This window comes from Passer montanus, unplaced genomic scaffold (assembly GCF_014805655.1).
Source record: "Passer montanus isolate IOZ18808 unplaced genomic scaffold, ASM1480565v1 scaffold38, whole genome shotgun sequence".
Classification (NCBI taxonomy): Eukaryota; Metazoa; Chordata; class Aves; order Passeriformes; family Passeridae; genus Passer; species Passer montanus.
The window spans coordinates 2,989,876-3,015,060 of NW_024368596.1; the positions used below are offsets into that span (position 1 = coordinate 2,989,876).

Below are 25,185 nucleotides of genomic sequence, written 5' to 3' on the forward strand. Positions count from 1 at the left end.
CTTTCTTCTTTTCCTTCTCCTTTTCAGTCTCCCTTTCCTTTTTCCATGTGTGGCTAATTGACCACACATCTGGAAGGAATTATCTACTTCTGCTCAGATTCCTTCTGGTTCCCTGGCTGGAGGAGGATTCTGCCATTCATCACTAACTCTGACACTGTGAATGGCATGCCACTTTGTCCCTCACTGCCAGCTCAACTTCCTTTAGCAGTCTGTAGGTTTATTTTATGTAAATATGGTCCTCTCCAGTGTTGCCAGCCAGTTTCTGTTGTGCTGTTCAGCCCTGCAGCCACTGAAATCCCAAGCCTTCTTTCCTGAAGGTCTGTTTTTCCTGAAGTTCAGGAAAGTAGTTGCCTTTCTTCAATTTTTTTCCTATTGTATGGTATTATTTCCTCTTCCCAGGTCTTAACTTGACCTTCAGGTGGCACTGAGATCTGCTGTTGTAATTGTACATGGCTTGTGACAGAGGTTAATTCAGAGAATAAGTCATCTAACTTTGGTCCCTGAGAGTTTTGAGAAATCGTATTGCAGGTGTTGAATTATAGCTGAATCTTTGACATGCTCAAGGAATTCTTGTGCCTGCTGACTTGTGCAAAGTGTAGTCTGATAGCATCTCCTAACAGCTCAATATATTCCCAGGAGTACTGGAACTGAGGCAGTTTTAGTTGCACTGCAATCAGTGTAAGGGAGGGGGGTAAAACAAAAATACCTTTAACACTGAGACTGGTGGAGCTTCCCCCCCATGTTTCCTTCCTTTGGGCTGCCTGCAGCTGCTCTCCACATACTCCATCCCCAGATGTTTTGATAACATCTCTGCTGATAAGTACTAGCAATGTATCAACAAATAAAAGTGCAAAGTAAATAATCACTGTCACCAGAAATCTATAGTTGAGACAGCACATTTTGAAATGTGCAGGGTGAGAGTTTGTCATCCTGGAAGAGCCAAGACCCACGTACACGCTGCCATATGGCTGCAGGCACCTGTGGGACCCTGTAGGAAGACTGTCAGCAGTTTTTTCATTTGCAAGGTGCATGCACCTCTTTGTGTATTCCCTGTAAAACATCTGAAGAGAGTGGGAGAGACATTAGCAAGATAAATACATTGCCAAACCCCAAAGAGAGAATACAGATTGGTGTTAGGAGAAAAAAATTAATTTTACTTTATGCTTAACAGCCTACCACAGGAAACTGGTTGAGAGGGGGAATGATGCTAAGTGTGAGAAACAGCTCTTTTTTCACAAGGTTTTCCCTGCTGGAATCTCATCAAGCCAAAAAGGGCTTCTCTAAGGTTTCTTGTCCCCACTAGATAATGGTTTCATCCTTTGTTTTCTTTTGTTCCTACTTCCACCATTGATAGCAGCCTGCAGGATGAGGGGTGGGGAAATATGTTGCTTCTGCAAAAATCACTGCAGGAAGAATAGCCAGAACATAAATGATACTGTTTTGGCTTCAAAAGGGTAAGCAGGTGTCTTAGGAGTCCCAGAAGAGCGATGTGCAAGCTTGTACAAACAACCTCCGAATCACGCCTGTTTGTTATTCACACAAAGAGTTGAAACCGTCTGAATTCCTCAGTTCCCAGAATTCAGATGGTGCACAATGGCCCATAATGAACAGCACCTGTGCTTACCTCAATTGCTACACAGAGCTGAACAACAGCAAGAAGGGCTTTCAAGAATATTTTTTCAATAATAGATTTAGTTATGTCTTTCATAATTGGATTCAAAAGCTCAAAATTTCATTTTGCAACTTGTTCATGAAATTTGTATGAAAAAGTCTGGCATTTATTCAAAAGAAATACTCTATGAACAAGAAATTGCAAAACAGCCAACTGCTGGTAACTAAGCAGCCAAATTATAGTCCATGCACTTGGCAAATACACCATCTTTTTTATTATTTCAGTAATTGAATTTCTGTTAAAGCGTGGAGCATAATTTAACATCAGGAATTTATTTATAATACAATAGTGTTACAGTAATAAATGCATTATTATTGTCACTTTTAATGGAGTCTTATGTATTCCCTCAGAGACTATGTGGCAGACTCTGAGACAACCACTGCATCAGTGTTGTTTGTAGACAATTGAATTAATTGGAGACAGGGTCATTAACTCGACCTGAATACCTCTGATTGCTTCTGTAAATAAGGTTAGAGAGCAAATGGCTAATCTTTGTTGTCATTATAGATTCTTTTTACATTTTCACACTGCCTTGTATATTAAGATCATTTTGCTAAGCAGCTTTCCAGGCTGTCGTCGTGTTTACAGTATTGGCTTGCATGGCACACAACCGTAATTGTATCAGACTTACATTTCATTTCCCATATCTGTATAAAACATGATACTAGAGAAAGGCCTAGTCTGAAATGCAGCACATAAAAACCATTGGACCAACAAATTAATAAACCAAAATGAATAAGCTGTGGCATTAAAAAATAATCAAATCACAAAACAAAAGTTGATTTTGTTTGCTTTTGTTTGAAAATTCCAACCTGCAAGACTCGCCAGGGATAATATAATGAGTCCATTACTCAGTTGGGAACATGACCTGCAAGGCCAGCTCTGTGTATACCAGCCTGTGAGTTAAGTATTATCCGGACTTTTTGGCATGGATTTTCTTGGAAAATGAGCAGCGGCCTGTCATTAAAGCACAGATAGAACACAGATATTTCTCAAGAAGAGATCCAAAAAAAGGATTGTGAGCATACTGTTCCGTTTCTTAACAAACTTAATGAAGAATGTAGCCTCAGAGGCCTAGGAAAGCATGTGTCAGGAACAAGAGACACCCTAAACTTGAGAATGTCAGGTTCACATTGAACTCAGGGATACCAGCTTGTCATCACTCCCATATTCCACCCTATACTTAAACACTTCACTTTCTCAGAAACGGCCTTGTATGTAGAAGAAAACAGCTGGCAGTGCCTGCTATTTGCATGTATTTCTTTCATTCTAAACTTATATTCAAGATGGGCTTGAACCCAAACCACAGATATGCAGTGTGAGTTATCTACAGTCAGGAGCCAAGTGTGGGATCCTGAGTCCATCTGTAACCTAGACATTAAGCAGTGTTTTATGACTTCAGATTAAAAAAAACAGCCTATCCACTTCAAAACTTGCAAGCTGAGCTTTCAGCTTCCAAACTTTGCCCAATGCAAACTCCCATTGACAGTCTGCTGGTGCAGGAATCCAGCCTGACTGTGGTGGGAGGAACATGCTGCCACACTACATTTTCTCTCAGCAGCCCCTGCACAAATCACTTACAAAAACATTTAGGGATGTTGCTTCACTTAAAAAGCAAAGGAGGAAACAAAGCAGTGAATAGATGCTAAAGTGTTCCAGCATGTTGAAGGCATCATCTGAATTTACTGACTGGCATTTGTAGGTTTTGCTCTGCAAAGCAAGAGGGATCAGCCAAGCAGTGTTATTACTGGACAAGATCCAGCTTAGTACTGATCTGAAATTCAGGGTGGGCTTTTTAGCCCTGGGCCAGAGTGTCTGTGTCTCTCCCTGCATATTTTCAGGGATGCAAGCACTGATGGTGTTCACCTCAGACCTTGCTTTTGAAGCAATTGGTCGTGCTCAACCCTGGACCATTTGTGTTACCATCTGCTACAGGGGCTGACTTTGGAGCACTGTCCTTCATTAATGCAGCTTTATTGCCTGTGATATCCCAAATACTGCAGGTGGAATTCGAGAGGGTGGGGTATTTTTTAAGTGTAATGCTGAAAATAAATCCCTACTTCTCCACTTCCCTGCTGGTAGAGTGACATCTCTCTACTGATCTTTGTCATTAACAAACAAAAGAGTTTCTTGTAATCAGTAACCTCCATGCCACACTAGAGCATTGAGAGATTGAGGCTGTTCAGGCAGATGTGTGAAGGAGACATTGGCACCTTACTATGGGAATGATTATCAAGTGGAAAACAATAAAAAGTGCAAGAGAGATTGAACTTTGCCTATTTACCTCTGTCCATGAGGGGGTTAGGTTTTCTTGACCTTTGCTTGTTGGCAACAAAGGTTCAACAAATCATTGCTGACAGGATAACCCTTCTTGAGTCTGGGGAAAATGGATGGTGGTAATGTTGAAAAGTCCATTTCTGGTCACTCAGGAACATAAATGTCCAGAAAGGAAGCATCTTAGGTGGAAGGTTTTTAAGAAAAAATAATATAACTAAACCTAAAGATCTAAATAATTTTGTCTGTCTTGAGTGTTTTTCAGCACTCCCTTGACAAAATCCACTTTATGCTCAGGATTATGGTCACTCTTTTCCTGAAGCCCTCTTGGGGAATGCAATGTTTGCCCACTCCCAGGCAGATGTTTAAGTGCCTCTGCCAGGCATCCCAGTTTCTCAGCCTGTGTTAAGAAAGCAGGCAGTGTGACACTTCAGGAAGGCATCCAGTGTTAATTCTGGCAGTCCCAGTTATTCTTTCCTGTCTGAATGAAAGCTGGCTCCAAACTTGTCCTCGTCCTGACACAGGCAGTGCAATCCCTGTGTTTGCAGTGTTTTGACTTGGCTCCCACAGAGTCAAGTGCTGCTGAGCTCCACCAGCTCCCTCTGGCAGACATGGAGCTCTGTTTGCCCACAAGATCCCAGCAAGTAACTGCAGAAGCTATTTGGATCCTCCTTTTATTTTGGGGTTGATGTAAAAGGCTGAAAGGAAAGATTTTCAGCCAGATAAGGTTACAGAATTACAGATTCTCTGTTTCCTTTTGCTGTCATTCAAAATAACAAGCATAGAAAATTCTGTTTAAAATAGATGAGCCTTTTTGACTTAAAGGGTTTTCATGTCAAAGATTTAAGATGTTAGGTTTAAACATGACAGTGATAGTATTAGGCAGAGTATGAGAGCAGATACTTGTAGCAACTGTCATTTTTTTCTGACTGTTTATTAATGGTCTTTTGTGATTTATAGTAAATGTTGTGAAGGATCTTTAGGTCCATTTATCACTCAGAGAAGTACCTTTTTTCCTTAATACCTACGTGTGTCATAATTAAGGGTGGATGCTGCTTAACGATTTAGCTCTGTTCTTAACATAAGAGCATTCAAGATGATATTTAATCCTAAGTAGATTTGATACCTTTTTTTAAGTCTATAAAGCAAAGTATTATGTAACTGTCTAAAATCAGCAGCATTAAAAGGAGATCATATTAAACATAAATATACAGACGGGTAAGATTTTCACTCCAAATGGAGCCTTCTACCCCATTTTAAAATGAATTGTAAGGAAGACACCTGTGTTTCAGCATTCAGCTTTATTAATATTTTATTAGACAGCTTTCTCCTTGTTCAAAAAACAAGTCATGTGTGCTGAAGTACATCTTTATATCCATGAAAGGCTCTGGTGGTGTGCCATAAATTCATCATGTTCCTTTAGGAATACTTCTTTAAAAACTATTTCAGAGTAATTGCCCATTATTAATAATGATGATTCCTTTTTACTGTTATGGCAGTGGCAGTGAAACAAAGTGTCTACTTGTGGTTTTCATGAGTGCCTGTGTACTTCTGTGGTCCCTGTTATTACAAATTCAATCTGATGAATGTAAATATGCTTGCAGTCTCACAATACTATATGTATTAATAATAGGGGAAAGTGCCAGGAATTAAATTATTTTGCCCATTTAATCCCAGGGAGACACAGGAATTACACTTGTATTCTGAAGTGTAGGACTGGTTCTATAACCATGGGGCTGTCCCTCTGTACAAAGGTGCAGCAGTCATCTCCACAAAGGTGGATTTTTTGTGCCTTAGTCATTTGAGTACCTGCCTGTGACCAACCATGCCTGTAGCACCAATCCTGCTGTTTCATTCTTTCTACAGTGCATGGAGATTGCTACCAGTTTGGGAGCAGCTGAAGCTCATTTGGTAGACTATTACCCGATTTGTTCTGGTTATACTCAGTTTTTATCTCTGCCCCCTTCTGTATTGCTTGTTTTACTCATCATGCTCCTGACAATAACTACAGTTGGAGCCATCTTGGGTCTTTTCTAAATAAGGGCAGCTTTAACATCCTGCAACAGGCTGTTTTCCCTCCTCTGGCTTTTGTTCCCAATTCCTCCCCTTTGCTCTGGTCAGTAAAACCAGTTTTACTGTTGATTCTCCTGGAGAGGAAATCCTCCCATGGTTTCATGAGCTCATGTTGGGACACTTGTTCAGTGCTCAGGTGTGAAGGACTGCAAGTGTGCCATAAAGCTTTGGAAAATCAGGATATGCCTTTTGGCACCTTTTCAAGCTCAGAGGTGTTGTTTTACATAGAAAGAGAAAAAAACCTCCAACTTTCTAATGTTTTCTTACTTCTTGGTTGCTCAGCATAGTAAAATTAGCTTTCCTCAGATAACAGATGAGACTGGAAATGTTGAGGAGTTGGAGGTGTCATGTGTATCCATCTGCACCAGTGTGATTTGGTCCCAGAGCCCACAGTTCTCTTCCCACTGGGCTCTGCAGGCTGGATTCTGTTTTCAGTTAGAACTGAAGCAGACCTGAGTTAGAATGAGAAGGGTAGTTCATTTAGAACATTACGTGCCTAAATTTCTGCCATACATGAATGAGATAAAATGCAACACTTTGCTGTTAGAGGTTCACTTTGGATGGGGTTTTTTTGTGACCATACTTGGACTTTCTGCTATAGTAAATAAAATCAAAGTCTAAATAACTGACTCCTGAAAAAACATTTTATGTTCTCTTGAAATTGTGAACTGTAGAGGGGCGAGTGTGTGCTTATACACTTCCATAGAAGATTTGCAAAGTGTACTGAAAAATGCAGTAATCCAGGATTTCCTTTGCGGAAAATAAAGATGTTTCTATGTATCAATCCTCATATCTGACTTGATTCAGTGGGGCAATATTGATATAATAAAGTGGTTCCATTTTTATCAAATGAGACCCTTTGGATTCTCACAGTAAGAGAGAGTATTCTTGTTCTTCCAGATGCCAGGCAAATAGTAGCACATCAGGGCACAGTACAAATAATGCTCTCTGACACTTGAATGTATTCACTAAAATATTGTACATCAAAAAGCCTACATACCTTGCATTCCCTGAATAATATCATGCTCACAAAATTGTTTCTAAATTCTGAGGTGAGTAGAGTGATGCATGCACGAACCATGGATACAATATTGCTTTTAATATGCAAAATACTCTTCTCTTCCACCTCAAGTGTGTATAACAGTGCTGTGATACTGGAAGAAGAGTGATTACCATACCAATAGTTCAGAAAGTTTTTTATGTGCACCATTAGAAATGTGGCATAAAAATTCCTCCTCCTCTGTTTGTTTTTTTATAATGTCATAAGTTGATATGTTACACCTGCTCTTTATCACAGGTGTGATGGAGTTAGAATTTACTGAAGCCCAGCAATGAAAACTGGAAAAGAGTCAGAATAGGACAGCAGAAACAGTGCCATGGTTAAAGTCACATTGCAGATGTATATACACAGTTCCACCTAGGATTTGTGGCTAATGTAATTCTTTATTGGAAGGCTTTGACCTTGTTACGGATTCTTGGCAGCTTTTCCCCACTCTATTCATTACTAATGCAAGCTGTCAATCACTTTAGTTCTGCTTTGACATAGATTGTGGCTCATAGGAGTTAGCTCTGTCATTCTTTTTATTTCTTTCATCTTTACTATCCTTTTTTATGGTCTTTAAAGCTGGAAATATAAAAGGGTTATATGTATATGAAAAAATCTGTTTCAGTAACTCTATCAACCTTGTTATAAACAGTCTTTGATTAAAACAGTTACTTTTGAACACAGTAAAATGAGGCTGTGGCTTTTTACATACAACATCTTGTAAATTACCCTCCCTCTCAAAATAAATCAGAGCTCCTACTTGCATTACAGTGCTCAGGATTGATACAGGCAGATCAGCTGCCACATCCTGAATAACATATTAGAGAGGTTTTCCCTTTCCATGTGTTTTGAAATGAGAGAGCCATCATAAGTGATGTCTTACTACACGTGCTAATGTTAGCTGAAGCAACAATTTCCACACCTTATTTCATTTCATTGACCTGGGTGCTGATTAATATTTGAAAAGCCTTGATACAGGTTTTCAGTTCCTGTGTCAATCCAGTCTTTGAAAGTTTAGATTTGAATCCTACCAGCCTGATGTTAAATAATTTAATACTAACCAATGGACTGGCAGTGAACAAATCATCCAGAGCAATCCTTTTCTTTAAAAAGCAATCTAATGGTAGGCGTATATAAGTTTGAAGATAAAAATATGAACAATTCATTATAAAAAAGAATTGCAGCTCCCTTTCAAATTAGAAGAGAATATTACTTCCTGATAATGGTGTAAGAATAGAAGAGAAATAAAACTTTGTTATTGAACAGTTATGGTATTAAATTCTGACACTAAATATTAATCTGCTAGGTGCTGCACTATTATTATCTGCTAGAATAATGAAACAGCCTTTTTTTATGCAGAATTCAGTGAGTCCAGCGACTCCAAGTAATGCCAATCAGGTTTACAGTTTTTCTGTAGAAATAGATCCAAAGGAGAGATTGGACTGGCTTCTGAACAACTCCAGAGGGTTTGTTCCTCTGTCTCTTCAAATAAAATGTAGGGAGTGGGACAACAACAGTGTCCAAATAAGAGAAGTGTTGCTGTCTGCTCTGGTAGATGCTGCAGTGTAGTTGAGTGCACAAAAGTCTTGCTCAGAGCTGGGCACCCAATTTTCAGTGCAATCAGACTCTTTGTTCTCAGGAATTTGCATTTTAAATAGACAAGCCCGATTAAGGATAGGCCACATAGCCCCTCTTTTACAGCAGGAACTGATGCACAGATGTATTTTCTTCCCAGACAAAAAGCAAAATTCATCTCAGTCCCAATGCAGTGCCTAAACAGGAAGATCAACTACTCTGTCAAGTCTGTGGTCAGTTTTCCAGCACAGACCTTGGCATTTCCAGATTTCATTGGTTGAATTTTCCCTAAATATAGGCTTGTGCAGTAAAGCAACCTTTGTAGAGTGCTGCTTCTAATGAAATACGTTGCCAGCATGGATGTACTGTTGACTCACCGGTCAGTTCCCATCTACAATTTCCCACTGTCCAGCAATGCTCTGCTTTCTCTAAGTTTACATTTTGATTTTTGAGTAGAACAGTGAAACAAGTGGCCAATTCATCATTATCCTAAAAAGGAAGGGTTAGAATGAATAAACCTATTGTTGGAGAGCACCATCTATTTGCCAAATTCTCCTCACAGCAATTAACATGACTACATCTAATTGGCAAAAGGTTCAGGGAGATAACTAAGGACTTGTTGGGAGGTTTTGTTCCTTGATGAGGTTTACTGCTGTAGTCAAAATTATACCTTTTTTAAACATCTCTATTTACCAAGTCAAAAGTTTATTATTTTTCTTATTACATGTTAATGAGTTGGAGTACTTCACATTATCTTTGTTGTAGCTACCAGGTTTAATTTTGAAGATCATTTGTAACAACAGTAGAAATTAATTAATTAAATTCTATGTTGAAAACAATATAATGGTCTGGATAACAACAAGGACAAAAGAAGCATAAGCCACATATCAGACCTTTGGTTCTTTATGCAGCATAATGATCCAGCCACATAATAATGCCATGTCTGCTTTAATTGGCTTTTGAAAAATAACCCATTAATTAAAAAACAGACAAGCTTCAGGGTGATTTGGGCAGATCACCTGTACCAGTGAACTGCAGTGAAAAAAGATGGTTGGTGTGTGATGAGGTCAGTGCAGCTCCTCACCAGGAGCCATCAGCAGCCACACACCTGCAAGTCTCAGCTTGCAAGAGCTCAGCAAGAGCTGGAAAATACTCCAGGTGCTGATGGTAATGGTGTTTGTCCCCTCCTTCAAGGCATTTCTCATCCCATGCTTTGTGGCCGTGCTGTGCACAGTTATCAGGGACTGGGGAACCACTTGCACTGCAGAAGCACAAGGGAGGTGGGTGAAGGTGCCGCAGAAGAGCTTCCTTCCAGCTGGCTTCCAGATGTGCAGGTGTCCTGTGTCAGAACAGGTCCCAGCTTAGCAGTGTGCAGGCAGCTGGAGACATCCTCATGGAGACCTCAGCAAGGGACAGAGGCCTGTGTCCCCTTCCCCCTGAGTGTGGCTGTCACTCCAGGGCTCTCCTCCCCACGGCACAGGAGGAGCTCCTCGGGACAGGGGACAGCAGCCACTGATCCATGTGGTCTGAGGCACAGGGCTCTCCCTGCCGAGTCATTTTGCCCCTGGCTGGGGCTCTGGGTCATGGCAGAGCAGGTCTGGCTGCCCTGCAGGACTCAGCTCCAGTGCTGAGCACGGGGCTTGCAAAATGAGGAGAACAAACTCAAAAGGAGGGCAAAACTGATGTTTCTATTAACTGCAGAGAGACCTTGCACTTGGAGAATGTGACGGGCCCACACTGAGTATGAAGGTGACTGTAATGCCTCTGCTGTTTGCTTTGGGTGTTTGCACTGCAAGCTCTTTGGCCCAAGGGCTGTGCCTCATCATGTATTTACACAGATCCAGCACAGCGGGTCACTGGTCTCAGTGGGGGCCTCCAATCTCAAGTGATAATAATGAACTGGCTTTCTTCTAAGTGTTATTTACCCAAACAATGCTGTGTTCCATTGTGCAGCATTGTTTTTATTAATTTTTTTTTTTCAGTTCACATGATATAAAAACATTGTCCACCCAAACACTGAGGAACAATATGAGTGCTCATCTCCTGCTGGGAAATAAAAATTCAATAGTTTCAAATATCAGTCCTTCCTGCCCCCTTTAGTCACTTTGAGGACTTGTGTCTGATGATAAAATGCTTTAAATCCATTTTAAACCTTGTCTGGACTGGCATTCCTTGTCTGGATCTTAGCAACATAACAAAGCTTGCTTTGAAAGTCTCTTCAAGAGGCAACCCCCAGTTCATGTAGTTGAAACCTATGGGAGGAAGCCCAGTTTATTTGTAGAACAGCTGCTTGAATTGCAGAATCTAGCCCAACATCTTTCAAAACATGATTGAACTTTAAATCTGCAGAAATCTCTGGAAAGAGTGCAAACCAAGTATTTGTTAACTGAGAGATGCACTTTTTATTTAAGGAAAAAATCACAAAAGGCAATCCAGAATATGTTCTAAACTTATTTTATTGGAAGCAAAGATTCGCTTTTACGCACTTTTATGCTTTTGTTTGTTTGTTTGTGAAATGTATGTATACCTTTTTCTTCTTTGCTGAACTGCATTGTAAGAAGTTGATTGTGCTTGTAGCTATTTACTAGATCTATCTTTAGTATGGTGAGATGCTAGGAAAGGCATTTTGGGTCTTATCTGATTGTTTTGCAAAGCATACACAGTTGCTCTCAACCCAAACTACATGATGAAAATGAATGCTTCTGCTTTAGCAATGAGGATCAGCAATGATGCCTTCAGCATTAAACTGCCCAGTGTAGCCAAGGCATAATTTTATTATCCCAGATGAAAGAAAAATATGACCTCATTGTGTTTTGTATGAAAAACATTATTTTGAGCCTGTCTGGTTCCTGCATGCTTGCTGAGCTGTGTTACTCGGTAATGTTTGGCACATGGTAGGTTTTTCTGAGGCTGTTGTGCAGAAAGAAAGAAAATAAGGCCAGGTTGGAGCTGCTGTCTATTTCCATGGTTTTATTCCTGCCCTTTGTCAGGCAGCTGCAGTCTGCTCCAGAATGACTCCTGTTGTTTTGTGAGCACATCTCAGCTGCAATGTTAGTCCCAGAGTGCTGAGAGAGGTAAGTTGTGTTTAGAGGTGGGAAAGGTCTGGCTGGGGCACTGCCTTCCCCTTCTTTGATCTGAGATAAGAGGTGTGACTCCTTGTGTCAGTTGTCTTAATGAGAGCAGAGCATGTCCTTAGGCAGATGTGCACAGCTGTGTGTGCAGCCCCCCACACACCCCTCTGTGTAGAGGTTGCCTGGGCACAAACCACTCCAGAGAAGCTCTCAGATTTAGGGGGAAAGTTGTTTTTAAATTAAAACTTCATTCTTCTGATAATTCTATAACACTTTTTTTCAAGGCTGGTGCTTCATTCTGGAATTATAGAATGGAATTGCTGTTTGCCTCCTCAGTCTGGGAATCCTTGTGGTGTTTTTTATTTTATTCTTCCTGGAAACATTTGCAATGAAATATGAAAGCTCAGTTTTCATCTACTATTAGTGTTTCCAAGTAAAAAATGTAAGACCAAAATTACTAGATATTGATGAGAAAGGCAAACACCCCTACAAACACATTTTCTTTTTCTCCACTTTTCTGTTTCCTTGTTTACTGTAAAAAAATTGCATGAAAAATGTGTTTTCGTATACTTTCTTGAGCTTCACTAAAAAGGAGAGGAAAAGGAGGAAATAAAAACAGTTTCCAAAAATAATTTTATTAAATACAAAGTGTAGGATCCATTTTAATTCAGCAGTGGCTAGTTTTCCATAATACTTTCAGAAATGCCTGTATGTTTTCATCATCTATTCTTTGAAGTGCCTTTTCTGTCCAATTGAAATTTTCTAAGTAGCTCTGACTTGAGTCAGTTGAGTAAGGAGCTACTAAAAGAATTAAAAAAAATAAAAAGTGTATGGACTTAATGAGCAACAAAGTTAGTGATCTGTAGCAATTACCCAAGTGAGTAATTTTGTTTCATTAATGCACCCTAAAGCACCAAGCTGTTTTGTCAATGGGCACTGCAGGGCCATTGCCAGGCTCAAAGAGACAGTTTTGTTACCAACCGCGGTGTAAGCGATAGGTTTTACCAACAAGGAGGGAGAGAAAGTAGCTCAGTGTAAGAAGAAGATTAAAGTCCATCTATTATTGTCACAGAAGCCAATGGCAATGCTTGTGAAGATTCTAGCAGAGCAGGGTCACACATCAGTTTGTTCTGGCTTCTCCTTTTTTGCTTCTTCCCCAGGCTTTTCCAGTTTCTTGGTTACTGTGGTTTTTTAAGAGGGCATCTTGATGCACAGAGCGTCATGGTTTGAAAAGGGAAGGAAAGCATATTCCTGGCTTAGTTGAATCCTTCTTGGAGGAAAATAGAAAAGCAAATAGAAAGAGAGGCAAAGCTGTATTATACCTTGTAGGCACCTCTGGATCACTCAATATGGGACACACACAGTGTATGATATATTAAGGTGAAGTATTGAATATCCATAAAGGCGTACTAGCAAATGGTGTCAATTTTCAAACACTTTGCTTTGTCAGCTTCACAAATTTAAAATCAATCATCAAAAAGTCCCTGTATAGATCAGCTGAAGAGACATATAACCTTATGGTTATCTCCCTGACGAAAAAGTTGAAATTAAAGATGAGTTTATAAAGACTCAGATTGGCAGAATTCTGTAGTGCTAAAAGCTGGGGTCGTCTGACCTCTCAGATTAGAAACAAATGATGAGGAGAAACAGTGACACACAGTGCACTGCTAATAAATACATCTTGGAGGACAGTTGAACACACAGAAAAATAGATTTCACAGAGAAGCTTATTTTCAGCATGAATGCTATTTTCTCACTGCATTATCATAAATATGAGCGGGGGAAAAGCTATAAATAAAAAATTCTCAGGCACTCCCTGGAGACTTGTCAGAAGTATGTAGTTTTTGTACACTGCAGTGTAAAAGTATTCATTAAAATTAATTTTTAAAATGTCCTGTCCAATATTAGTTGCCTGATGTCCTTCCTTTGATCATAAATTATAAATGAACTGGCAAAAAATGAAGAAACCATGATTCCATTAATGAATTATTTAAGTGTGATTGTTAGTTTTTGCAATCATCGGCCTAATAAGCTCAGGCTTGTGACACTGAAGTGTTTCTTACTGGAGGGTGATGATGATGGTAATGTTATTAACATAATCAACGTGTCCCATGAGTGAGGAACCCAACCAGCTCCTCTGGTGGCTCCACGGTGGCACAGCCCCGCAGGAGAGGGAGCGACGCTGAGTTCATTCGGTGTGAATGGGGCTCACGGGCAGCACTGGCAAAAGACCAGGAGCACACTAAGAGAGGATCTTGTCCCCCACAGCCTGCCAGTGCCAGGGGCACACGCCGCTGGCTTGGCCCATTCCAGCGGCGGCTCCGGCAGCTCCAGCGAGTCCGAGAGCAGCTCCGAGTCCGACTCCGACAGCGAGAGCAGCTCCAGCGACAGCGAGTGCAACGAGGAGTCACGCAGTGCCACGCCAGAGGTGAGGCCACCTCTGCTCTCCCCACAGGGGGAGCGTGGAGGGGAGCAAAGCCCCTCCCTGCTGGAGTCCTCTACTGTTTGATGCTGTTGACTTCTTTTCCCTTTGCCGTTCCACATGTGTGACCCACATACTCATTCTAGCTTTTGGAAGAATCTTTCTGGCCTACATTTGAGTTGCTTTAAAGAAATATTTAGATTTTTGCCAGTAGCTAGAGAAGATTTTATTGACACAGTATTCAGCTGGGACTAAGGAAAGGCAACATGACAAAACTATCTCTTCAGGGACTAGCTAAACTTTTTAGTTGTATTAAATTTCTCCAGGGCTACGTTGTAAACCAGATAAGGAAGCCTAATTAACCATAAATACTCCATAAATACTCCCATAAAACTAGCAGTCACCACTAGTTGACTGAAATAAAAGGGTACATAAAGAAAGTTCTCTTTTAAAGGGAAAAGCACTGCTTCTGTCTGAGATTTGTTCCTTGTCATCCTTCAATCTGCAGCCCGAACCCCCCTCAACAAACAAATGGCAGCTGGATAAATGGCTAAATAAGGTGAACCCCCACAACAAGACCATCATCAACAATCAAAATGAGCCTCACAGTGAGAGCAGCTCCCAGGCCCAGAGCAACCAGCAGGCCGAAGGGCCAAACAAAGGGAAGCTCAACAGCAGCCTGCCCCCGACCGATTCCAAAGACCGGGCGATCCTTAGTCCCATCCGAGAGAAAGCCAAACCACGGGTTGCCCAGAAAACCCCAGAGGCAAAAAGCTCCAAGCAGAAGTCACCAGCTCATAATGAGCCAACTTCACAAAGGACTACTGGGAAAAAGCAACCCAAAAAGGTAGAAAGGACTTCCAGTGTAGAAGAGTATAACTGGCCCAAACCAAATAATACCAGCAACACTCCCAAAGAAAAAGACACACAGGAACCCCCCGAGCAGCCAAAGGTTCGAACTAAAGCAGCAGTTGGGAAGACAGCTCCAAGGAAAGAACCACGAACTAGCACAGGTCTCACTTCAGAGAAGAAAAAGTACAGAGGCCCCAGCAAAATTGTCCCAAAGTCCCGGGAGTTTATTGAAACGGATTCATCTACTTCTGATTCAAACACAGACCAGGAGGAGAGCTTGCAGGCCAAGGTGCTGCCAGCCTGCACTGGGTCTGGCAGTGGTGTCAAAGTGAAGGACTCTGGCAGTAACATCCTCAGCGTAAGTAGCTTAACCAGCAATGGCAGCAACACATCCATTGACCAGACCAGCAATGACCTGGAGGAGCAGCTCTTTTCTCCTATCCCAATCGTACAAAATGAACTTCTGTCCCCACTGAGAGAATATGAAGAACTCAAATCTCTGTGGGTGAAAATAGACCTTAGTTTACTCTCTAGGATACCTGGACAGGAAACTTTTGAGACCACGTCTGTGAAAAGTGAACCAAGAGAGGCAAATGTGAAACACAGGCGACCATCTCGAGAGTCCCCTACCCCAGCAGCTGAAAAGCCCTCCACAAAATCCAAAAGGAAACACAAGGTAAGTAATTTTCATTGTTTAAAGGACAATACTTGCATTTCTGAGCACCCTGGAGGTCAGGACCAGAGGCAGTGATTCCTCACAGCACCTGCAGCCTGGGGAGGCATCACAGCACTCAAGCTTTATTGGTTTTACCAAGGACTGACATTTACAAGTGCACTACAAATTAACATCAGAAACTAGTAAAAAGCAAACTCCAGCTGAAAAAATCAATAAACAATGTATTTTTTGAGATTTTTCTAACAAGTTTTTCACTGTATTTGCTCACTCACCTATTAGTTTCCAGTGTTCTGTAATCTGCAGGAAATGATGAGTTTGTATTAGAACAGTTCCAGCCATACGCAGAAAATGTGACTTCTGTTTGAAGGGAGGGGTTTATTGTCTGCAGAATTAAGGTGTTTTAACCACTGGTTTAAACAGGCTTCATCAAAATCAGTGGAATGGTGCTTGCTTGTGCTGCTGGTGAATTTAGTTTTTATATTGTTTTGTGGTATGAACAAATACAATACATAGAAATATAATTTACTTAACTAGCTGCTTTCTCTGCACAGCTACCTGAAAAAACAAATATATTTTGACTGAAGGCATTATGTTTTATCATGTGTTTTATGTTATTTATGCCCAAGGGTATCCTACCTTGTGGGATATGACATTGCACTTCAAACTAAATGTGTTTTCAGGAAAGAAACTGGGGTTTTATATCCTAAATGAATTTTTGTAGTCAGTTTTTCCAGCTGAAATGCTTGTACTCTGGTCTGCCTGTGAAAAGTCATCAGAGTATATTTTTTTATACCCCAAATTTTATAAATCATTGTAAATATGACTTCAGCTGTCTGTTTTGGTGGACTTCTTGAAATCCTGAGTTTGAGGAGTCCAGTGGTAAGAGGGAATTAATGCAAGACAAAGACAGACAATGCCAGGCAGACACAGGGTCTACACCCCTGCCTAAATGAGTCACTGCACTGGCTCCTTCCCTGCTGAATTAAGTGAAAGTAATCACATGAGTAAACTCAGCAGGTTTTTATTCAATTTATATTCTAGCTGCACACTACAGAGATGCAGAAAGAAGGAGAAAAAAAGAGGAGAGGGATGTATGAATGTCCATACTTATGTATGTCTAAGTACACCATGGTGCATATTAATTGTACTAAAAATAATTCTTTCTGGGTAGCTTAGTGGAGTGTCTGTATCATGGAGAAGGAATCTTAACTAAAACACAAGTGTGGTGTTGGTAACTGAAGTGAGGGCTCCCAGGGAAGAAAAAAAATAAGGGGGGGTTATATGAAAGGTGCAACCTCATCATTTCCTTGACTGAAACATTGAATCAGAAAATAACAAAATGGAGAATCTTGCTCTGGGTCTGTGCTAACATCAGCTGGACTCTGAATCAGCCCCTCTAATGTTGTAATGTGATTGTTCACTGCTACCCAAGGGGAAACAAGCCAATTAGGATGACCTGAGTTAAAGATACCAAGAGTTAAAGTAGGGTAGGGAGAGACCAATTTGTGTTTTTAAATCATGCTATTAAAAGATTTATTTTAGCCACCTACTAGTGGTCTTGAAGACTGATATGAAGGTTCCAGTGACAGAGCAATAATCAGCTTTGCTTGTATCATCCTAGTTCAGGCACAAAAGTCATGCATCAGGGAGTCTTCCAAAGCAAATTTCAAATGAGCTATTGCTGTTAATGACTACCCCAGCTCAGTCCTCTACTCCTAGTCCTGTGAGGAATACTTACTCAGAGAAGTTTTCCCATCAACTTCTATTAGGTCAATGAGTAAAAGCTATTTACTTGAATAAGGTTTGGTGCTATCAAATCATTGCATCTAAATCATTAATTAAATTCCAGTGCACTACAGAAGATAACTTTAGCACACGAGACATTTTGCTTCCTAATTATCTGCTATGTCACTTGTTATATAACTTCATGTCCTGTGTTTGGAGCACGTTTAGCCCTGATTTCAGGTGACTTTCACTTCTCTTAGACCAGTAGTTTAACTGCTGCTGCTGTAAAGGAAATACACTGAGATTCCATAGGTCCTCTGGATGGCCAGTGAAGCTGTGCATAAATGCTGGATCTTTTATGTTGTGCCGTTTTTTGTTAAAGCAGACAGAAAGCCTGGACACCTTTGTGGAAAGCAAGAAGCAGCGCCTGGAGGAACCTCCTGCTTCCTGTCTGCTCCCACCCTGCATCTCTCCAATACCGAACCACAGAATAACCAGCACTAAAGAGTAAGTGGATTTTTGACGTCACATTCCTGAGGGATTTCACAGTACTGTTCTGTAAATATCTTTGCTGTGGAGTCAGATGGGCTTTACAGCCCATCAGCATAAGTGGCACAGCCTTGGTATTCATCCGTGAGGAAGAGAATCCACATGGCTTTGGATGAGATTCATTCCTCCATCTGACGGCCTGCAGGACTTCAGAATGCTGCCACAATCCTGGTGTACTCTTCAATCTCCCTTCAATGTTCTTTCCTGCTTCTGTTTCCTTTAACCTCTGTGGACAGAGAATCCTGCTAAAAGTGGGATTTATTTCATTGCCTGGAATTAATTTTTTAAAATCATTTTCATGAGAGACAGTTCCTAGTTTTACTGAACAAAATAGTGAAATTGGCTCTTTGTTTACTGCAATGCCAGGGGCCACCATCCCAGGTGTCTCAGACATGCTTTGTATCTCAGCAGACACACCATCCAATAGTTTGTGCCTTTCAGAGTGTCTTTCAGAGATGGCTATAATGCTTGAACAAACAGATGCCACATAAATAATGATTCTGATTATAGAGTCACAAGGTTAACATTCTATAAATAGCCAAAGAGTCCAATTCTCTTTTGTTATTTAATGCTTTTATGATTTTGAGATGAGGTGCTTCTTTTTGCTTTGCGGTAGGATAAGCAAAGAATCAAAACCATAGCGTGCTTCTAAAAACAATTTGAGGATAATATAGCTACATTTTGATAAAGTTCAAAAACAAGTTAGGAAATAGCGCACTAATTTTGAAATCCTTAAAGAAAGTTGAGCATCATTCTATTTATTCTGGTGTCAATATAAAGTAATTTCAGTCTGTGAATTAGCCCCTCATTCAGCCACTGAGATAATCAGTTGGAGCCTGGAAAAGGAAGATGAGTTGAAAGTTACAGTGGGATCTGTAACATGTTGAACATTTGATAAACATCATGATGGGTGTTGCCTGATTGTTGTTGCTAGATATACAATGAGCAGGGATATATTGCAGAGGGAATCAAGGATTATCCATCCCCAACACCTCCACAATCCATTAAAAAAATCTTTCTATTCTTGTCACCATCAGGCCCTAAGGATCCACACCCAACCTGATGTTTCTTAATTTGAGCTTGTTTTCCAGGTCGTTAATTTAATTCCTCACAGCTTTCAACCCTTGGGTATTCTCTGTTAATACATAATTGTGTCCATCAATAGTTATTTCCATATACTAGCTTTTTCTCTCATCTGCCTGAAGTTTTGAAACAAAATTTTCTAACTATTTTTCCACCTCAGTGAGACCCGGATCACACTGCATTTGTTGTTACTAGTGTTTTCTGAGTTGGCTTGAAGAAAATGCAATACTTTTTTGATTCAGGTTTTCAACTCCCAGAGACATGCAACTGAATATAGATCAATGTATTTCCCAAAAGATCAGGAAGCTGGATGAACTGTGTGAAGACAATTTCCTAGAAATTTAAACGTTCATTTTTAAGCAGTCAGGAGTGATTCTGTTCTCCAGAAGATTGAGTAAATTTTTAAGGGGAGGCAGAAGAAAGTTCAGTGTTCAAGGCCATGGGGGAAAATAACACTTCAGGGGTAAAAGGTTGCAAGATAGGCTTTGCCATTTGGTCTTTTATTCCCAAAAGTTCTAAGTTTTCTTTTAGAACTCTCTATGTAAGGACTTTACGAAATGAGGGTGAGTCAGCTACAGGTGTGATGATGATCTTCATCTCTTAAGGAGGTGTTAAATCCCATGGTGGATGTTGTCACTTAGTAGGAAACTTAGGTCTCTCCTATTAGAATTTGATCCCTGTGCCAATAAGCCAGGTCCCCCAGGGCAGACATGAGATTTTTATTAGGCTTTTTTAAAGCTACGAGAGTGTTTTGACAGAGAGACCACAATCTGGGCCAAAATTTGGAGGCATTCAGGAGTCTGGAGCAATCAGTGAAAGACAGGTCACACCTGTGCTTCCACAGCTCCCATTGCCTGCCTTGCTGTGGTTTAGGCACTTGGATACATTTCTCTGTAATCTTCCCCTAAATATATGGGCTCAATAAAGCAAGCAAAGATGCACAATTAATCTTTAAAGGGTCACGTGTCTAATAAGGGCAATTATATGCCTAATTTCCACAAGTTTCTGTGACTACATGTATGATTTGAGTTTAGAAATTTCAAATGGCCACTTGTGAACTTAAAAGGCATTTGCACAACCAGAGAGCAGGTTTGTATTATGTAGTCATTGCATAAGCCATAATTACCTCTCTGTTTCTTCCCTCACGTATTCAGGGGCTGATGCCTTTTCCAAAATCTGACCTGACACTTAAAATATACTGTTCAAACTATTGCCACTATATTTTCCTTATTTCAGATACTAACAGCAAATGAAGGAATAGGTGTTTCAGTGTGTTTATAGGAACACATTGAAGCACTTCTGTGAAGCTGAATTTTTGTCAGATCAGCTGCCTGCTTTGCAGCAGAGGATTAATTATTTATATTTAGTTCCTTGACAGAGAAATTTTAATTTAAGCATTAATTGTATGTGCTGCTAAATCCCATTGATATATGAATATTTGATTGGTAGACCCAGTCCAGACAGAGACTGGACTCACCAACTACTCACCAGTATTTGGCTTTTTGTAGCAGCACAGGGAATTATTTGCTGATGCAAACTGTGAGTCAAACTGGACTCATACCAGTGAAACATGCCCACCATTTAGCAGACATGCTAGAAATCTGTCTGAGGCAAGCATTTCTGCATTTTTGTTTTTCAAAATTTCCCGTTCTCTTTTGTTTGACCTTTAGTTGAAAATGCACCTCTCCTTGGCAATACATGTTAATTCATCTCTTGGGTAGTCACAGCAGCATTCATTGGGGTTCCTTCATGGCACAGGCAGCCTTCACATCTATGACAATGGCCTCAGCTCCTTTCAGGTGCTGCCATATGGTCCAGGCTAATGTGGGAGTGACCTTTCCCTGGAAACCCCTGCAGAAAGTCAGATACACCATCAATGGCAGCATTTCATTGTGGGCCAGGGCAGGAGAGGCAAAGGAAAGCCAAGTTCCTGGTATAGACAGTGGCTTTGACTCACTACAGGCCAGAGACACCACTGCATAGCACAAGGGGTGGATAAAGAAAGGGCAAAGAAAAGCAGCTTGAAACATGAGAGTAGCTGGAAATTCTCCCTTCTTCATGCAGTGACCTCTGTTGCCTGTTTGTTTGCTTGCTTGCTTGCTGCCCTAAACGAAACTAGGCTGGGAAAAAAAAAAAAAAAGAAAAAAAAAGCAGATGGGGAACCTTCTCCTTCTTTGATAATTGGCCTTTTTTAGACACAAAAGATTAAAACCCTGCAGCCAAAAGACCATCAGTTCTGCTTGTAGTTTTTCAGTGCACTTTGTGTTTCTCCCTAGATTTTAAATAATTTTAACTAACAATCATGTCAGCAAATTAAACCATTGAGTCTCAGTAATTATTGCAATAAATTCATTCAAAATTAGCGATTCCTGCAATCAAAGACCAGTTTCTTAGGCCATTAACAGCCCAAAGCAAAGTGACAATCTGGTTAACTGCTGGTAACAACCTATTTCATGGAGGTTATTGTTAGCATAAATGCTTTAGTGTAAATCTGAGGGAGGTAACATTGCTAAATAAATTATCAGCCTAATTCCTGCAAAAACTTATAGAATTAAGTGGGCAAGGGAAAGAAAAGAAAAAACCCAACAGACAATTAAAACTGTATTTATGGGGGGGGCGGAGTTAAACATAAATTATGTAGAAAAAATATCCTCTAGAGCCTTTTGTTTTGTGGTTAATTCTTCCAAGCCACAGAGTAATTTATGTGCCAGAGTTGAGCAGCTGCACCTGTTCCGTGCTTTGCCCCATCTTATATCTCAGCCCAAAGATGAAGTGAACTGGTGAAGTTTTAAACAGTGAAGAGCTGTAAACTCCTACGTGCACAGTGGCACAGAAAACCACTTTGCTCTGTGTTTCCCCGTGAGTGCATTTTCAGGGTTCCCTGGTAGGGCATGTGCTTGGGAGGCAGAGGGTTTGGGTTCTGCCCCTGGGTGCTTCTGTGGCTTAACTGTGTCCTCTTTGCTGCTGTACAATCCAAGAACACGTGTGTGCTTTGTCAGGGCAGTGCTCAGTCCTTTGGAAAATTTTCCTCTGGAAAAAGTTCTGAGTGTTGTGAGCTATAACTATGGTAACTTGTCTGAGTTCCAAAATGCCCTTTGGGGGTCAGAAAGCAAACAGATGGAGCTTTGAGTGAGAACTTTCTGGAGAACATATTGCAGGACCACATGTGCATAAAATCAGTCTCCTCCAAGAACTGCCGGTCTAGTCCAACATGGTTGTTTGCCTTTGATCTTCTTCAGACACATGTGTTTTCCAAGAAGGACAGCATCCATCCATAAGGCAATATGAATTTGAGCTTGTTTTATTTCTTTAGTCTGAAGACCTTTAATATCAGAGGGTTTCAAATAAGATATTTTTAACTCTGCTTCAGTTGAATTAAAGTAGTTTTGGGTAGAGGAGCTATAAAACATGAGGAGTTTGTTTGATTTCATTCTGTGGTTTCACAGACAAGGCTAAAATATTTCTGTATCACCAAAGGTCCCAAGTAGGGCAGTGACCGAGGTGTAGATATTGATACTGTCTGTGAAACTGCAGAAGAGGCCAGACTGAAATGAGAGAGAGCTCCTAAATGAGAAGTAGGGAAACCTGGGTCGCCTTCTCCTCTTTCCCTGGTTACTTTGAGGCAAAGGAGATCAATAATTCCTGACACTGGCTGAAAGTGGGAACAAAACATAAATTCTTGTTGACTTAATTTGTTATTGAAATTTTAGTCAATAATCATGAAAAGTAAATGATCATGTAGTGCAATATTAGATGTCTAACAAAAGATTAAAATTCAGGTTATCTTCATTGACTGAGCAGGGACAATACCTAAAATAAAAATCTATGAATAGATTAACATGCTAAGCAGTCAGTGAAGTCTTGGGTTTGGTTTTTTCTTTTTTGATGAATTTGAGTGGAGAAAGGTCTACCAGGTTGATTTTTTTTCCTGGTTTTACTGTGTATCACAGCTGCCATTGCTAGCCAGCTAACAATTTCTGTACATAAAACAGACAATAGATTATCATGTTACTTGAGCTTTCATGTCAAAACCACATTCATTTTCTGAATCACGTTCAATTCATCAACCAATATTTGCTCAAGGGCTTTTGCCAGCTACAGTGTATCATTTTAATATAGTGTTGAATGTTGGCTTTATTCTAGAGGTTAAATAATTATTATCTTGTTATTGTTATGGTTATCATTTTGTAGTTGTTATAAATTCTATTTTTGGTTCATATGCTGCCATGTGCTGTTTGGGTTTTTTTGCAAACGTTGCTTATGTGAGCCCTAATCCACCTCTTAAAAAGATGCTTAATGTTAAACACATAAATAGTCATACTTGATGTCAAAGAAACTAACCCTGTGCATAAAACTTTCCAGCACTTTGCTGAGTCAGAACCTCTATGACCTCTCAAATGAAGACTGACTCAAATTAGCATTTAAATTGGGTGCAATTTGTACTAATGCACTGCAAGTTGTCCTCCAAAGCAGAAGGTTTCTGCAGTCATTGAAAAGGCAGAGGCAGCTCTTCTGTTTTCACTGCTGTCCCCTTGTGCCTGGCCACGGAGGGCACGGGACTGCAGGACAGATTGGAGGGCAGAGCTGGCTTCTCAGTAAATAAAATGTACAGCTTTGTGCTGTGGAGAATTTACCAATATTCTTGAAGTGCAACTGTTTTTTCTGTGTGTCCCAGGAGCAGCACTAGCTCAGTGAAGAAGGTGACGAAGAAAAGAGAAGAGAAGCTGTTCCCTCCTCCCTTGTCCCCACTCTTGGACGACCCTGTGCACCGGCGGCACAGCAGTGACAACAGCTCCTTCAGCCAGGAGCCCACTGTCACTAACACCTCACAGACCAGCAGCTCTTCCTCCTCTGTTTCTAAACACAGAAAGAATGAAAATAAATCTTCTTCTAACCCCAAAGGAATCTGTGTAAGTAACCAGCCTCAGTTGGTGGCAGTGAACAAGATAAAATGAAATCAGTTCAGCTTTATTCTGTTGGATTTTTTTTCCCCCACACAGTTTGTATTTCTAAATGCTTATGTAGCCCCACTCAGGGGGAGTGGATCTTTGCAGAGCCAGGCATAAACAGCTTTTGCAAGCTCCATATTTAGGTCAGCATTAGGCATCTGCTTGGTGTTGTCTGTCATTCCCTGAAGCACCTGGACCCTGAGCCTCAGAGAAGAGCCTTTGCAGCCATCAACTAGCTGCCATTAGTCCCTTAAATCTGTAGCTGCAACACTCACATTTTGAAAATAGAACTTCCAGAATATCACCTGAATAACAGCCCCAAATTCTCAGCCAGAATTAAGCACTGTAGTCGTACTGAATATTACGGCCTAAACTAAACAGACAATAACAATATTAACAAAAAATTCCTGTCCGTAGTATACTCAGCATTTTAATGACATCTCTCAGGTTTCAGGCTCACAACAGTAAGGTTTATTTATGCTTAATCTTCATTAATTAATTATTTGTATGCTTTTAGACAATTTGTAAATAGGGTTTTTTCCCCCCAGAAGAATATCAGACTGTTAGGGCCATCTCCCCATCAGTGTTTCTCACAGAGACAGTTCTTTGTTCCTTGCTTTTCACCAGATTCAGGTAGGGGGTTTTTTTCTGAAAATACATGGAAAAGAGCCAAAACTGCATATCAAATTCACTAAAACAATGTAAAATTTCACATTAGTTTGTCATCCTCTTTTTAGGTTAAACTGGGAAACTCCAGGGTTTTGGCCCATTTTAGAAAATAGTCCTTCCTCTAGAGTTTCAAACCCATCCTTACTTTATATTATCAAACTGTATCTTAGTGTCACTGTCAAAATTAAAAGACAAGAAGAAAATTCTGCCACAGAAAAGGCCATGCATAGCCCCATTTTTCACAGTTCACCACTTTGAGAGAGGTTGTTACCCTGCACTGTAATAGTAAAACTCACAAGTTGCATTGAATTGTAGGTGACAAATCACTTCACCTTATTCATTCATCCCTGTTGCTTTCTGATATCATTGTGTCACTTCAAGCTGCGCCAGTAATACACACGCCTTCAGCTGAAATCAGTGCCAAAATGAACTGCATATGTCAGCAAATAAACAGTGCTGTGTAAACAGCAGGGCCTCTTCCTCTCATCCCAGCATCTCTAGTCAGATTTATCCTTTGTTAATCTATTATCTTGATACAAGAAATATTTTT

The 25,185-nt window shown here is 40.4% G+C and overlaps 1 protein-coding gene across 5 annotated transcripts in view; it reads left to right on the plus strand.

The window, feature by feature from the left end:
• Nucleotides 1-25,185, plus strand: part of AFF2 (AF4/FMR2 family member 2) — a 359,269-nt gene that overhangs the window by 304,885 nt on the left and 29,199 nt on the right. For 4 of the 5 annotated variants that reach the window (XM_039717485.1, XM_039717481.1, XM_039717484.1 and 1 more), the window contains exons 10-13: nt 13,979-14,138; nt 14,641-15,660; nt 17,768-17,892; nt 23,693-23,927. In XM_039717485.1, the coding sequence (XP_039573419.1) occupies nt 13,979-14,138; nt 14,641-15,660; nt 17,768-17,892; nt 23,693-23,927 (1,540 nt within the window). The remainder of the gene's footprint in view (nt 1-13,978; nt 14,139-14,640; nt 15,661-17,767; nt 17,893-23,692; nt 23,928-25,185) is intronic. The other variant, XM_039717482.1, reaches the window with a different exon arrangement.